The sequence below is a fragment of the Micropterus dolomieu genome, linkage group LG15 (genome assembly GCF_021292245.1).
Source record: "Micropterus dolomieu isolate WLL.071019.BEF.003 ecotype Adirondacks linkage group LG15, ASM2129224v1, whole genome shotgun sequence".
Taxonomy (NCBI): domain Eukaryota; kingdom Metazoa; phylum Chordata; class Actinopteri; order Centrarchiformes; family Centrarchidae; genus Micropterus; species Micropterus dolomieu.
In genome coordinates this window covers 12,692,779-12,707,861 of record NC_060164.1, presented here as the reverse complement: position 1 = coordinate 12,707,861, position 15,083 = coordinate 12,692,779, and the positions used below count along the sequence as shown (strand labels likewise).

The 15,083-nt window shown below is 41.6% G+C and overlaps 3 protein-coding genes and 1 long non-coding RNA gene across 4 annotated transcripts; 2 read left to right on the top strand and 2 right to left on the bottom strand.

The window, feature by feature from the left end:
* The first annotated feature begins 1,386 nt into the window (after positions 1-1,386).
* Positions 1,387-2,503, top strand: LOC123983925. The gene is made up of 2 exons (XR_006828330.1): positions 1,387-1,428; positions 1,745-2,503. It is a non-coding gene; the product is annotated as an uncharacterized LOC123983925 (long non-coding RNA).
* Positions 2,504-2,788: 285 nt separating this feature from the next.
* Positions 2,789-3,682, bottom strand: LOC123983914 (dual specificity protein phosphatase 13-like). Its single transcript, XM_046070361.1, has 3 exons — positions 3,558-3,682; positions 3,230-3,471; positions 2,789-3,009 (listed from the first exon to the last, which is right to left on the bottom strand). The coding sequence occupies exons 1-3, from the start codon at positions 3,680-3,682 to the stop codon at positions 2,789-2,791; spliced, it is 588 nt and encodes a 195-aa protein (XP_045926317.1).
* Positions 3,683-5,392: 1,710 nt separating this feature from the next.
* LOC123983915 (dual specificity protein phosphatase 13-like) lies at positions 5,393-6,577 on the bottom strand. Its single transcript, XM_046070362.1, has 3 exons — positions 6,016-6,577; positions 5,686-5,903; positions 5,393-5,604 (listed from the first exon to the last, which is right to left on the bottom strand). The coding sequence occupies exons 1-3, from the start codon at positions 6,138-6,140 to the stop codon at positions 5,393-5,395; spliced, it is 555 nt and encodes a 184-aa protein (XP_045926318.1). The 5' UTR covers positions 6,141-6,577.
* A 134-nt stretch (positions 6,578-6,711) lies between these two features.
* LOC123983892 (sphingomyelin synthase-related protein 1-like) lies at positions 6,712-14,874 on the top strand. The gene is made up of 7 exons (XM_046070333.1): positions 6,712-6,753; positions 7,869-7,960; positions 10,859-11,485; positions 11,595-11,690; positions 11,809-11,926; positions 12,118-12,268; positions 12,902-14,874. Exons 1-7 carry the CDS (start codon positions 6,742-6,744, stop codon positions 13,204-13,206), a joined length of 1,401 nt encoding a protein of 466 aa, XP_045926289.1. The 5' UTR covers positions 6,712-6,741; the 3' UTR covers positions 13,207-14,874.
* The last annotated feature ends 209 nt before the right edge of the window (positions 14,875-15,083 follow it).

Here is a 15,083-nt window from a genome sequence, read left to right as displayed (position 1 = left end):
AGTCCAGTGTATGACCACGGTTATGTGTTTGCCCTTTGACATGTTGTTTGAAGTTAAAAGAAGTGGCCATATTTAAAAAGTCAGTTGCATTAACATTGGTGGGGTCATCAACATGAATATTAAAATCGCCACAAAGAACAATTCTGTCATAATTTAAAACCAGAGTAGATAAAAAATTCAGGAAGTTCTGATAAAAATCCTCCAGGCGGTTTTGGGGGGCGATAAATTATAACAAATATGATAGGTTGCAGCCCTCCAACTTTAAGAGTGAGAACTTCAAAGGAGTTAAATTCATCACAGCGTACTTGATGACATTTTAAATATTTCCTATACACGCTCACTAGCCCACCACCACGACCACTGACACTCGGTTGACTAAAACAATCATATTGAGGCAGACACAGTTCAGCTAGCTGGCAATAGTCATTCATTTGCAACCAGGATTCGGTTAAAAACATAAAATCTAGATTTGCAGACAAGATAAAATCATTTAAGATAAAAGTCTTACTTGAAAGTGATCTCACATTGAAGAGAGCCATTTTAAATGAGTTTGTTCTGGGTGCTGGAGTTGGTGCAGTTGTCCTAATCCTTATAAGATTACTATTATTTCTGTGTGGGATGTGCACATTTCGGTTTACTGGTCTATGCGTGATGATGACAGGAATAGAAGTCTTTGGAACAGCGCTGGGAGCAGACGGCTTTACATGCCAGCAGGTGGAAACAGTTGTTTGTGGAAGTGAGGCAGAGATCTGTTCAGTGACCGGTGGTGTGTCCAGGTGTGCTGCATGAGTGATTAATCATTCACTTAAGTCCTGAGGGGAGGACCGCACCACATGCTGTATGTGAGCAGCTAACATTTCTGAGAGAAGGACTACCAGACGGTGCAGGGTAGAGACGGCCTCCCGAGTGTCTGAGCACAGCCTCCTTCAGGATCCTACGTCGGGAAGCGGAGGTTTTTGACCGGGATGACGGTCTGCCGATCAGGCCCAGCGGCAGACCGGCGGCCCAGCTGATCACCGTTTGCCGCCAGTGCAGGAGATGTAGCCGGTGGAGGAGATGCAACAGTGTCGGCAGGCACTGTCTGTCGAAAGAGATCCGTATCAGGGAGACTGGAAGACGCAGGTGGATCTGCTGGATGGACCGGAGTGTCGTCAGACAGGGCTGCATAGCAGTTGGAGAGGCCGACGTGCGGAGGAGAGGCAGCCCCGTCTGAGACTCTCTGCAGCCACGGACCACCACTTCAGTACAGGTTGACTGATGCTTCGGAGTCGAGCAGGAGGAAAGCCTGGGAAGGGTAGAGGGGTCCCACAGCACGGTGTCCTGGATGTTAGCGGTTGCGCTAAGAGAAACAATCTGTTCCATAAAGCCAGTCAGCAGGGAATCTTTCTCTTTGAGTTCCTCTGAAAGTCGTCGGATGTCTTCCATAAGGTCAGCAATCTTTTTGTTCGCTTTCTTAAGGAGTGTGCAGTTCTCATGGGGCAGAGTTATCTCGGCTAGCATAACATTAGTCGCCGGAGCTTTATTGCGATCAGTTGCGTTTTTACGGTCATCTAGCTTGAAATCCATGTCGGATGACTAAAATCCTTAACCCACATAACACTTCAGTTAAAAACTTAAGTTAAATAAAAAGGATATAAAAAATGTAACATAAAAGTGTGGATTAAAACTGGATAAGAGTCAGGTGTCATGGCTGTCGCTGTCACCTTTTGTGTTTCCCCTTTTCTGTCTCACCTCTACCAAGTAGGCTGTGTCCCAGTGGAATGAAGACTGGCCTACCTCCTGGTTTCTGGGGTGCTGACTTCAGTCCCACCAATTGGTTCCCTCTGTTCCCGCTCAACCAATGGCTCGTCACCACACTGATTACCTCTTGCTCATAAGGAGAGTCCACCTGTTGCTCGAGGCAGCTTGTCACCGCCTATTGACTTGTGTGCCGCTGGTATTGACTGTGTACTTTGCTTGTTAGCTGTACATTGTGTTTAGTGGAACAATTTGCATACCTTGTTTGTCAGCTCTACATTGTGTGTGTAGTGGAGAAATTCACTTAGTATTTTTGTTTAATATTGAGTTAATTTTCATCAGGTGTAGTGGGTGCTGTGCTCCCTTTTTTTTTTTTTTTTTTTTTTGTATCTTACTGTGTTTCTGTTTGTCTTGTTTCAAATAGAAGTTATTAGGAGAGCCAACCACTGTTTTTTTTTCCCACCGGTTAGTTTTATTGTGCTCACACTAGATCCTTGAATGGGCCATATTTTGTGTTTCTGGCTGTGTTAAAGGGGGAAACTGAAAGACAGAGTAACCGTTTTGTGTAGTGTGCAGCATGCAGGTAGTGTTTTTCCATAGTATTTGGTTTGAGCGTGTGGGTTATTTCCTTATTTGTCTATCAGTGTGGTTATAATTTGTCGGTGCCCAATTCTACATCAGTTTCCCTGGTAATGCAGTCTAGTCCTGAATTGTGTTTCTTCTTTTGTTTTTGATGTAACAAATAAAATTTACATTCCTATACTGATATAGTAGCCTCTGGTCCAGTTTGTTCTGGCACTTGTGTATGAAGTAGCATTTGGTTTACACCTGTCTGCATCTCCGGGTTACCAATAAAAGTTACCTTTTTAAGATCTATACCAGTTTCGCCTATGTTTATGGCCCCCACTCCCCTAGACCAACAGGGGGTCGTAACATCAGGTTTAAGATGGAGCTTCCGACAGATAGCTACAGACGCCAACGCATGCGCAGAGTACAGATTACGTCAGCAAGATGTGTCTGTGTGCATTAACGATTATAGCTTTGTGTGTCTTTACAATGTTTGGGCCTGTCGTCGCCTCCTCCTCTCCCTCTCCAGGCCCATGTCGAGGCTGCGGAGCTGCTGCAGGAAGCCAGGGTTGGGACAGATGTCTCTGTGTGGCCTGACGGCAGCCACCGCCTCTTGCAGCCTCAGGCCCTCAACAATCATCAGGAAGGCCAGCACCAGTGTTGCAGAGCGACTCACACCCATCAGACAGTGGACAAACACCCGTCCTGGGACAGGGACATTTGCTGTTACCTTCAGCACCACATAATGCAGTCTGGAACAACACTAACTGTGCTAAAACATAATTAACACCTCTATGACAAAAACAACAACATTACAGGCATTATAAAATGTAAGTTTATAGCAGATTTGTATTGAATTGCATTAGATTGTACAGGTGTAACTCTATATACACACACAAGATATCTGTAATAGTGACTGACTTGCCTCCCACGGCCAATGCAGCTCTGATGTACCGTGCTGTTGGGTAAAAGAAAGGACTAAGGATGAAGTCTACTGCATCATCAGCATCCACCCCATAATAATCCACCTTCATGTCTCTGTAGAAACGTGGACCAGTGTTGACATAGAAACAGGGTCCTGCATCAGGGCTGGGGGGTCTATGAGCAGCGTTTACAATGTGAGTTATGCCCAGACTGTGGAGAGTACCCTTGTCACGAGCTGCCACCCTGAAACCCAGTCACACATCAACGTCTGTATGAGAGGAGGATGTTTACATTGATGTAGGTGTGCATGTTAATGCGTGTGAACCTACTCATTGCCTATGAAAAGGTTAGGCCAGACTTGATTGACATGTCCGGTAGGTCGTCTGTCTGCCAGCAGGAACTCCTGCAGCTCCGACACAGAAGGAGGGTTGTATGACGGATCCCTAAGAGACATACTGACACACACATAAACACAAAGCATATGCCAGGCGTTATATTGTTATATATATCTGTTAAATTATGAACAAAGTTTCCCAGCCACTGCTGCCTTTCTTTAAAATGTATACTGTCTCACAATTGACCTTCTCTTAGAAAACTAATGCAATCATCTGCCGTGGTAAAGCCAGTGATGATGGACTGAGCAAACAAACCTGTTTCCCCACACTTCAAGGCAATGCAAACTCTTCTCCCACTGTGCTCGCTCTTGTTTCTCTACAAACACACACACACCCTCATATGACTGTAGCTTGTTTCCTTTTATAACTGTAATCATACACCCATTAGTGACAAAACATCCTGCAGAATGTAGTTGCCATCCAGGCATGTTAAAACACATTTAATCCATTTTGACTGCATTCCTGGACTCTCATTCTTAACGACAATGTGGCATTATGCTATGAACTTTAACATTAGCACTGTATGTGTCTCTATGTTGCCACCCAGGAGCAGAGTAACGTCTGCTGCTCTGCTCCTTTAAGAAATATGATAGCGGCTGTGAATAACATTTACCAGTGATGTGTTAACTTTAGCTGCATTTGTTGTGTTATTAGATCATATTGAATTATTTGCCATAAATCCAAAATATGGGTTATACTCATTGCATTTTGTAAGAAGAAGAAAAAAGGCACATATGGCCTTGGGGGTACAATGTTTAAGGATAAGTGAGGTTATATATATGAAGGTAAGATGTACAGCATTCTCTTTACTCATTTAGATGACTGTACAACAGAGACAGCATGACATCAGCTACAGGTTAAAAGACATTTTCTAACTGTTTCTCTTGTAGAGTTTGAATTAATTTAATACCAAATTAATTTAATTCTTTCATATCCTGCAATCTTTTCTTTTTCGCTCAGTCATAATACATTTATATTTTATCATCAATTAAAAATAATGTTAAAATGTTGGTTACTGTATGTCAATGCCCCTCAGTCGCAATGAGGCCAGGTTGAAATCCATTTAGAAAGCTGAGATTATTTGCATCATATGCTTCACCAAAGGTTTTCTTTTTTGTGAAAATGTACGTTTTAATCTAATCTATTGCTTGTTTGTGTCAGAATGGTGATGCAATAGTTAATAAGATCTGAGTGCTTTCAACCAGAGAAAATGTGTAAATGATTTGGCTGAAACAAAAACAAACTGTGGTTTGAGGGATTTAACGAGGTAACAAGGTTTTGTCTTGTTAAAAAGTGTATTTTTAACAGGTTAAAACACATTTAAACATGCAGTGCCTCATTTCCACAATATTACTCACTTTATATCCATCCAGCCAAAATATTTCAATAAAATATTATAAAACATCTTTAATGGACATTAACAGTCATAAAGCTGTATTTACAAATCTTATAGACATGTCTGACAACACTGACAGGTAACTTTTGAATATGAAAAACAAAATATGACAGTACAGTACAGATATTTACAATATTACACAAGAACATTGCTGCTGTAACCAGAACTTAGAACTAAAAACATGGAATTAAAATGTCACTCCAGTGTTCACCACCAACAAACCAACTCATACCTCTAACTACATCATACACATTTTGATAGCAAATCATTATTTTTCCATAATTAGAGGGTAAAGAGAGAGAGGTATTGCGATTACTAATGGCTAATGTGATGAAGGAGCATAGAGGAGGTGAAATAAAGAAAGAGAGGGATGTCAGAGAAGAGGACACAACCTCCGTTTGAGTGTCAGCTGTTCGTCAAGCTTGAGGAGGAGGGACAGGAAATTCTGGTTGGGGTAAATGGCTCGTTTTTGGATGACACGCCTCAGGGCATCTCTCAGTGGGAGACGCTGCCGCAGCATCAAGTATGCCAGGACCAAAGTGGCCGATCGACTCATGCCCATGATGCAATGCACCAGCACTTTTGCTGTAGGGCAGTATGGAGAATGTGAAAAGACAACACAGGCAAAACTGTAATGAGACAATGGCTGTAACATTTATACTGTACCGTCTTTGCTCTTCAGGGCTTTATGTATGAAGTCAGCTGCGGGTTTAAAGTACAGACTGAGGTCAAAGCGCTCTGAATCCTCTGCTGGGATGCCAAAGTAAATGCAGGTGTTCCCATAAAAGCTCTGGTCACCGATGCTGCCCTGCTTTGAGTGTGCTACATTCAGGACATGAGTGATGCCAAGCTTATGTAATGTCTTTCTATTCTGTGCTACAGCCCTGGAAAAAACACATAAAAGAGACAAACGAAAGAGAAAACATGTGAAACAGTATTAATAATTATTTCAAGATGCACTTACACAAGTTCTGTTCTTTAACAGGAGACACTCACACATTTCCTATGTACAGGTTGGGCCAGACTTCATCCACTGGTGTGAGCTCCAGCTTGCAGGAATCCAAGATGAGCTCTAGTTCTTTAATAAGCACTAGGTCCTGTGGCTGGTTACTCCCTGACATTCTCCCCGGACACAGAGCGCTCCTCCAACAGACCCCAACACTACTCCTGCTGTCTATGTCCACTGTCCCTTCACCCCCGGAGTCTGCAGCTCAGTGAGAGACACAAGCAGGTGGTTGTTTGAAGGCCGCTTGGCTCCAAAATTAGCTCTCTGTGTTCAGTGGGTTCTCTCCGACTGGATGTGGAGTTATTTAATGTTGCTGTTGCATTGATTGGTCTGTTCAATGCTGCCAAAGATCCGGGGGGGGAATAGACAGGGACTCTCTCTGTCACCACTGAGGTCACATCAGCAGAGGACAAGGGGAGGGGAGGGTTGGACACGGTTGAATTGTTAAGTGTCTGCATACAGTAAAGAGTAGAAATGGCGATAGTCTTACATGGTGTAAACGAGGACATTGACTTCTGCCTACAACCAGAGGACAATTCTATGGATTTATTGTGTAGGGTTCTTCCTCGCTTTGTTTGTTTTTATTTCGCCTCATACAACCCTTCGTCCTGCAGTTTTTGGTCCAGGGCTATAAGCTGCCGCAGGAAGCCTCTGTTTGGGAAAATCCACCGTTTTTGCTGCACACAGCGTGTAGAGGACAGCAGAGTGAGGCGGTGATGAATCATCAGGTAGGCTAGGACCAATGCAGCCGAGCGACTCACACCCACAGCACAGTGCACAAACACCTTTCCTGGAAATCATAAAAAGACACAAATAAAGATACTGAAAATACAGGTGACTAACTGTCACTAACTATAGTGTAGTGTCAAGTTTCAGTACCTCCTGATGTCAAAGCCTGGTGAATGAACTCAGCAGCAGGGTAGAAAAAAGGTGAAAGGTCAAATGTTGGCAGGTCGTTTGCAGGGACTCCGTAGTATTTCACTGTGGTGCCATAAAAATCATCACTGCCCTTACAGCACAGTTTTCCATGGGCTGCATTCAGCACGTGAGTGATGCCCAGCTGCCAGAGCCCGAGCTTGTCATGAGACATAAACCTGACACAAATACCACATTTTTTTTATGCATGAATAACAATTCAGACACACAGAAATTAAATAAGGCAAAGGATACCCACATGTCTCCCAGATACAGGTTAGGCCACACCTCATCTCCGTGGCGACAGGAGCGTGGAGCTGAATGTAAAACCTCCTCCAGCTCCTGAAGAGACGAGATCTCCCACTTCCTCTTTGAATCCTCTGTCCTTTTCTTCTCCTCTTCTGGGTCTGTGTCGCTGATATTTCTCCGCTCAGAGTCTCGTGTATCACATCTCACCTCAGAGACAGCACCGCTGATTGGCTTCCTGTCAGTCATTTCTAAGTTCAGAGGGGGTAAACTATTATGCTATTCCCCTAATACCAAATCACGCTGCTGTTTGTTGCCTTTGCTTTGGTTGCTGGCTGTCTTTGACTGTCAGAAACAGGTGGTGCAGTTTGGCACAGACTCTCAGTCTGTGCCAAACTGCTGTCTCTCATCTGTCTCTCATCGAAATGTGTTTATACTGGTTTGAAGCCACTGAGTGTGCTTTTTAAATAACATCAAATTCAAACCAGGTCGTCCATGAAAGACACATTTTTTGGAGGGGATCTAGAGAAAAACAAACCCATAAACAGATCCCTGTTTTTCCTAAATGTGGCCAGCAGATGTCAGCATGCTTTAAGTAGCAGCCCTGCATGAGGCCAGCAGCTCTTCTTTACTGCTGTTGTTCATTATTGTCTCTTCCTGTTTGGTGTTGCCTGGTTGTCAGAAGCATGTTGGACAAGAAGTACTTCTACGAGTTGAGCCACAAACAGACAGCTCATCTACACCCCCTGACACCACAGTGACAGTGGATTTCTGGTAAGAGAAGCAACTACTGTTTAATATAATCTTTTAAAGTACATTTGAAACAACTAAATTTACTTACACTTGTTTGTTCTCTTTTCATCATGTACTTTTCTACTTTTTGCTTACGTTAGGAAAGTGATGTTTAAACTTTTCCTCACCATCATGAAAATATGATTTCATATCTGAGTTTATGTCATGTTGAAATGTTGCTGTCCGGCGTTGCATTGATGCCCTGGGGTGAACAGACTATGAGCCCTTTGTCAAATTTTGTCTCTCTCTCTCACATACACACACTGAAGGGCTTTCTCTCTCACAGCTGTGTGTCACTGCTCACTGCGACTCACTGTAAGCCAGCCAAACAAGCTGACATCGCACTTATGAATCCCCAAGTAAAGCCTCAGGCCAGAGATGTTGCCAGTAAAATCTAGAGGCTAGTTAAAAATAACTTATTACTGTTTGAGGGAATGGAGCAGCAGCTACCCAAGTAAGTTACTTTAGGCTTCAGACATGTAGTTAAACAGTTAACTGATAAGTAGATTAACAGAAAATTGCTGAAGTCATTTTTCAAACATAAATGCCCAACATTTATGGTGAATTCCACCTTTTTAAATGTGAGAATTAGCACTGATTGTCATTACTAATTTACCTCCTTTTTTATTAATTCTTTGTTCTATGACATGTCAGAAAAATGTGAAAAGTGTCACAGTTTTAAGACAATAAAAAAACAGCAGATTCTCACATCGGAAAAGCTGATGCAATCAAATATTTGACATTTTTGCTTGATAAGCAGGTTTAATTGATGATCAGATTAATGCAGATTAATGTTTTTGTGCATCTACTAACCAAATAATTGATATAATCAGCTCTAGTGATTTGCTGCTTTTCTTTTTTTTTTTTTACATTACAGTAAACTACTTACTAATCAGTCACTGAATACTTTGTTGGTTGGAAAATAATGCAATTTAATGGCGTCACCTTGGGCTCTGGAAACTTTGCGATGGGAACTTTTCACACTCTGGAACAATCTACCACAGGAGATCAGGCTTGCAGAGTCTGTTCCTGGTTTTAGCTCACTTCTAAAGACAAACTTCTACAAAATAGTGTTCACTGTGTGATGCGTATTCTATTTTTCCTTTATTTTTATATTTACTTATTTATGTGTTATATTGATTGTTGTAAATCACCTTGTTGTCTGTATTGAAAAGTGCTATGCAAATTAAGCTATTATTTTATAGACCAAACAAATAATTGATTTGATTGAGAAAATAATCATTAGGTTCTGTCCCTAAATTGAAGTAGTTCTCAGATCCAGTAAGTAATCACAATGGAGACTTAGTCTTTAATTCTACTCACACAGTTACTGTAACTTCAGTACTAACCAGTTATGAAATTACTGACTCCTTTATGTATCAGCATTTATTGTTATCTTGTCATAGAGGTACTAACTTTAATAAGTTTAATACCTCCCAACAACTCAGGCATTACTGATATGACATGACTCTGTATCTGCAGTCCAATCAGCACGTAGGCTACCACTTACATTCCGCAGTTAACAGCAGTACAGACATGTTGGTTGAGCCCTGCAGACCTTTGGAGCAGTGGGGAGGACAGGCTTATCAGAGGCTCAAAGGGTAAAAAGGGGACACACTCATAGCAAAGCAGAGTATTTCATCAGTGCTCGAGTCTGTCTGTGTGACGCCTGACACCTACAGAACTGGTCACACTCAGTTCGGTTGAATTCCTGTTAATTTGTTTTAGTTTGACACATAAAACATAGGCCTGCTGTACGTGGATCAGTGCGTGGTGTCAGTACATACTTATGCTGTAAGTCACTGTTTGCTTTACTGTACAGTCATAGACCTGAACACAGACGATGTATTAGCACTAAGTAGCCTGCAGTGTGCTGTTAGGTCACGAATAAGAGCACAAAACACTCTTAACATTTCTTCCCCATCCCTTCCTTTACATTGTATTAGTGACTGTATTTTCGTGCTGAAACAATGAGTCAGTGAATTTTGATAATTATTTTAGTCATTTATTTGGCATAAGTGCTTTTTCATGTGGTTCCTAAAGTGTGAGGATTTGCTGCTTTTCTCAGTTTTATATCATTCAGGACTGTAACGATTATTTTCATTATACATTATCATTTGAAAAATTGAAATTTGAAATGTCAGCCCAATTTCGCAGATTCTGGGTGAAGTCCTCAAGTAAAATATTTTGCCTGACCAATAGTCCAAAACCCAAAGATATTAAGTTTGCCATGAAGGAAAAGAGAAAAGAAGAACATTCTCAAATTTGAGAAGCAGGAACAGGAGATTATTGGGAGTTTTTGCTTGAAAAATGACTGAAATTATGAATTTTTTTATCAAAAATAGTTTTCGATACATTTCCTGACAAGCGACTAATCAAATAATTGACTGATCGTTTCAGCTCTAACATGGTAGATTTAATACGTTTAGGTTTTTGGACTGTTTGTTGAAGACATCAGTTTGTGTCAAATTGTCAGATATAGAATAAATGATTAGAAAACATTTAGTTTAAAAAGTAACTGACAGTCCAGTCAATAATAAAAATTATATTAGTTGCAGCCTGTTGAAGAAATAACATAAATCCTTTGTAGATATTTGCTGTTGTGGTGTGTTTAGTCATATACTAGTGTTGAGTGAGCTTAATTAAGCAACACATGGAACAAATGATGCTCATTTTAGTAGAGGAGGTTGAGTGGTTGTGATCAATGGCATGCAAATTGAGCAGTAATGCCAATGGTTGCGTTTCAGGCATTTTTGCATTTAAACAGTGAGATTGAGAGTGACAAAGAGTGTGATGAAATCAAGAAGTGAAAACACACTGGAGGAAGAAGTGGTGCTGAATTATAAAAAGGTCATTAACACTGTATGTCTGTATCTGCAGTGGCATGGCACTGTCAGAGCACAGTGTGAGCGCCTGGAGCTGTAAGCAGGTGGCCCAGTGGCTGCAGGAAGAAGGTTTTGGGGAGTATGTGGAGTTATTGTGCACCCAGCACCGCCTGGATGGCCTCAGCCTGCTGGCTCTGACTGAGGCTGACCTGCGCGGGCCTCCGCTGGGCCTCACTGTGTTAGGAGACATCAAGAGGCTGACCATAGCCCTCCGTCGGCTCCAGAGACAGAACCAGGCCCAGCTGGAGGAGCTGGGTCTCAGACCTGCGGACAGTCTCCCTGCTGGACTCTCGCTAGGCGCCGCAGGGGTCGAGTGGGGCTGTGATGGAGCCAACAGGAGGTATAACGGAGGTGATCGCTCTTGCAACGGGACTGAGCTGCGGCTGAGGAATGGTGATAGATCTGGATACGGTTCAGGAGAGGCCCTGTGTCATACACACACCAACGGGAGGTGTAGAGAGAACCTAGCTGGTCGATTGGACCCAGAGGTGTGGAAGACGGTCGTCAGTTCCTTATATGTCTTTTCTGTGTTTGGATTCACATCTTTTGTCATGGTCATCGTACACGAACGTGTCCCGGACACGAGGACATACCCACCGCTGCCTGACATATTTCTGGACAGGTATAAATGCATGCATCCAGTGCATGCTGAGCAACTACCCAGACTCCATAGTTTATGTACACATTGTCCTGCACTCATATGTTGACATAACATGTTTGTACTCTGACAGTGTTCCTAGAATCCCTTGGGCTTTTGCAATGGCTGAAGCCTGTGGCCTTATCCTGTGTTACATGTTTCTATTGATCCTGCTCCTTCACAAACACAGGTAATCCACAGTTCCTGCTCTTCCCCTCATTGATATGCTGTGTCAATGGTATAATACTTGGTGAAGTGCATGAAGTGCTGGGCAGGAAATGAACTGTGAATGTTTGTCTCTATTTCAGGTCCATTCTCTTCAGACGCCTGTGTTCTTTGATGGGAACTGTGTTTTTGCTTCGTTGTTGCACCATGTTTGTCACCTCGCTCTCTGTGCCTGGGCAGCACCTGAAGTGTGCCAGTAAGGTGGGAAGCACACACGAGATTATGAGCAGATTAAATATGGTTTGCCATTTCCAGGTCTCGAGTGGCCACTAATTGCTGCTATTGGCACTGTTACAGTATTATTCACTCAGCAATTCTTACTGTGATAAGTGATGAACCGCTGCCACTGTGATTCACTGCGTGACTGAGAACTGGTGTCTTTTGTTCCCCAGACGTACGGTGATACCTTGGGAAAGATACAGAGGGCGCTAGCAATCTGGAGTGGATTTGGGATGACTCTGACAGGCGTCCAAACGTGTGGAGACTACATGTTCAGTGGACACACTGTTGTCATCACAATGCTCAACTTTTTTGTGACTGAATGTGAGTGTTCATGTTTGTTGGCCTTCAAACACAGAATGTGCAGGTATAACGGAGGAATAAGCTGTATCAGACATTGGATACGCTGGGTACTGTCATCTTTAGTAGGAATAAATAATGCTTTTGATTGGGGACTATTTTCAGCTGCGGATTAATACACATTGCTGTTTTTTACAGCAGCAGGACAGATGGGATTTATTCAACATAAATCACAATAGTGTTGTTCAGCTTCCATGTTTAAGCTACATAGGCAGCTTCGGGTAAGTCGGCGCAGGACGTAGAGCCGGTCATCCAGTAATTTCTGGGTTGTCGGTTTGATCCAAGCTCCTCCTGTACACATGTCAATGTGACTTTTGTCAAGATACTAAACTCCCCAATTTGCTTCTGATGGACAAGCGACAGCCTTGAATGGCAGCTCCGTTGCCATCAGTGTGTGTAAATGGGTGAATGAGAGGATAAATGATAAAGATTTTGTCTGTTAGGGAAAGTGCATTTACCATGATAAATGTATCCCTATATCAGGCTTTGGCTAAACAAGTAATACTTGTTTGTTTGATTAATTCACTGTTGATTTGTTGACACTATGAAAGTTATGGAATATCACTAGATTTATCTGTTGATTCCTTTCAATTGCAGACACTCCGCGAACCTGGAATCTGATTCACACCATCTCCTGGGTGTTAAACCTCTTTGGGATTTTCTTCATCCTGGCGGCACACGAGCACTACTCCATCGACGTTTTCATCGCCTTCTACATCACCACCCGCCTCTTCCTCTACTACCACACGTTAGCAAATACCCGTGCTTACCAGCATAGCCGGAGGGCACGCATTTGGTTCCCCATGTTCTCCTTCTTTGAGTGCAATGTGAATGGACCTGTCCCCAACCAGTATCACTGGCCTTTCAACAAACCTGCCTTCATGAAAACTCTGATTGGATAGAGGACACTTTCAAAGATCAGTGGCTGCAATGTGCATTGTTATATTTAAGTGAATAAGAAATGTTACTACTTGCTTGCTTCAAATCTTTATATAGTTATAAGTTTAGCAAGTGGGAGTTTTCCCCCTCCTTTTTTTAAATGGACTATCTTTATTCAATTATCTCATATTTAAAAGGAATAGTTTGACATTTTGGGAAATGTGCTCATTTGCTTTTTTACTGAAAGTTGGATGAGAACATTGGTTCACTGTCATCTCAGTCCGTTAAATCTGAACCAAGCCAGCAGCTGGTAAACTTAGTTTGGCATTCAGACTGGAAACTGGGAAACCGTAAGGCTGGTAAAAAATCCACCTACAGTACCATCGCTTCTAAGGCTCACTAATTAACATTTGTTTAATCTGTCCAAAAAAGTGTAAAAATGTGATGTGAAGAGACTCTGCTGCAAGTCCCCTCCCAGCCAAGAAGTAGTCTTACGCATAACCTCCTGTAATACTTTACACTACAGTTTTTTATACAAATGTGTCTACAGCTTTAGATGTGATGTTAGGTGGATTTTATTTATTTATTTTTTTACTTATGGACAGAGCTAGGCTAACAGTTTGCCCCTGTTTCCACTCTTTATGCTAAGCTAACGAGCTGCTGATGGTAGCTTCATATTTAGCGTACAGACAATAGTGGTTTTGATCTCCTCTAACTCTTACAAAGAAGACAAATTCGTGTATTTCCCAAAATGTTGAACAATTCCTTAAAATGTAAGCGTACACTGTCAAGTAAAACAAAGAAATGTGGTTTATTAGGCGCCCTAAATGCTGCTGGTATGATTATTTTCCTCTTGGTGATTTATTTGCCCTCTTTAAATAAGTCTAGTCACTTTCTTCATTCATGTTCCACTTTGGGGATTTTTTAATAGTTCACTAGTGGTTTGGTTTGTTAGTCTCACTCAGCATTTACAGCAGAGTGATCAGGCTTCACTCAGCCAGTTGATACCGTGGTTGTCGTCATCTTATCGGGAGTCGACGTGATGACAGTTCACATGTTTTGCTGCCAAGAGATCTGACACCTGTTTGGTGACTATTGCCAAAGGATAAAGTGTTTCTTTTGATGTGCAGTCAGAAAAACACATCATCTTCTCTATTGTAAGAGGTAGTTTCAGTCACTGTTTTTTTTTTGTTTCTTTCTTTCTTTCTTTTTCCATTTACACTTTAAGAAGTGAACCCTACAGCTTTGTTGTGTTTGATAATGTCACCATTGGGATAGCAAAGCGTCTTACATTCACAGTTAAACATTTATTTTAATGTTTTGCCAAGCAGCCCTTAGTATGATTATTTCTTTTCCTAATTTGATACTGTGTTATTGTTTTGTATTTTATTATTATTATAATAATTTTTTACAGATTGTTAATTATGTAATGAGTGTAGAAGTGTATGGCGCTGGATTTTGCTGAAGTATTGTACAGAATTTTCCTCTGTTGCACAGTACAGGACGTTTTGTTATTACAGCTGTTGACAAGCAGCTGGATGACAAAGTTGTAGAAGTACATTGTTTACTATGTCATGGTTGATCCAAACTCTCTTATTAATAATTGTTTACAATTTGTGGCTTTATTTGCAATGCAAGTAATCTATCTCTGCCTTTTGGCTCAGCATTAAATGTTTACAGAAAAGGAAAAACAGTTTATTAGTTTATTACTAGTATGTTTTTATTTTGCAATTGTTGAATAAAGTGGATTATAAATATTATTATAAATCCAGCTTCTGTGTGAGTTAGTAGAAAGAACATACATGAGTGAAAATGTCATGATTCAGTGAGGCGTGCCTTTAGTATCTAATATCAATATAACCTGCACACCTGCTGCTGTTCTCCACCTTAAACAAATATC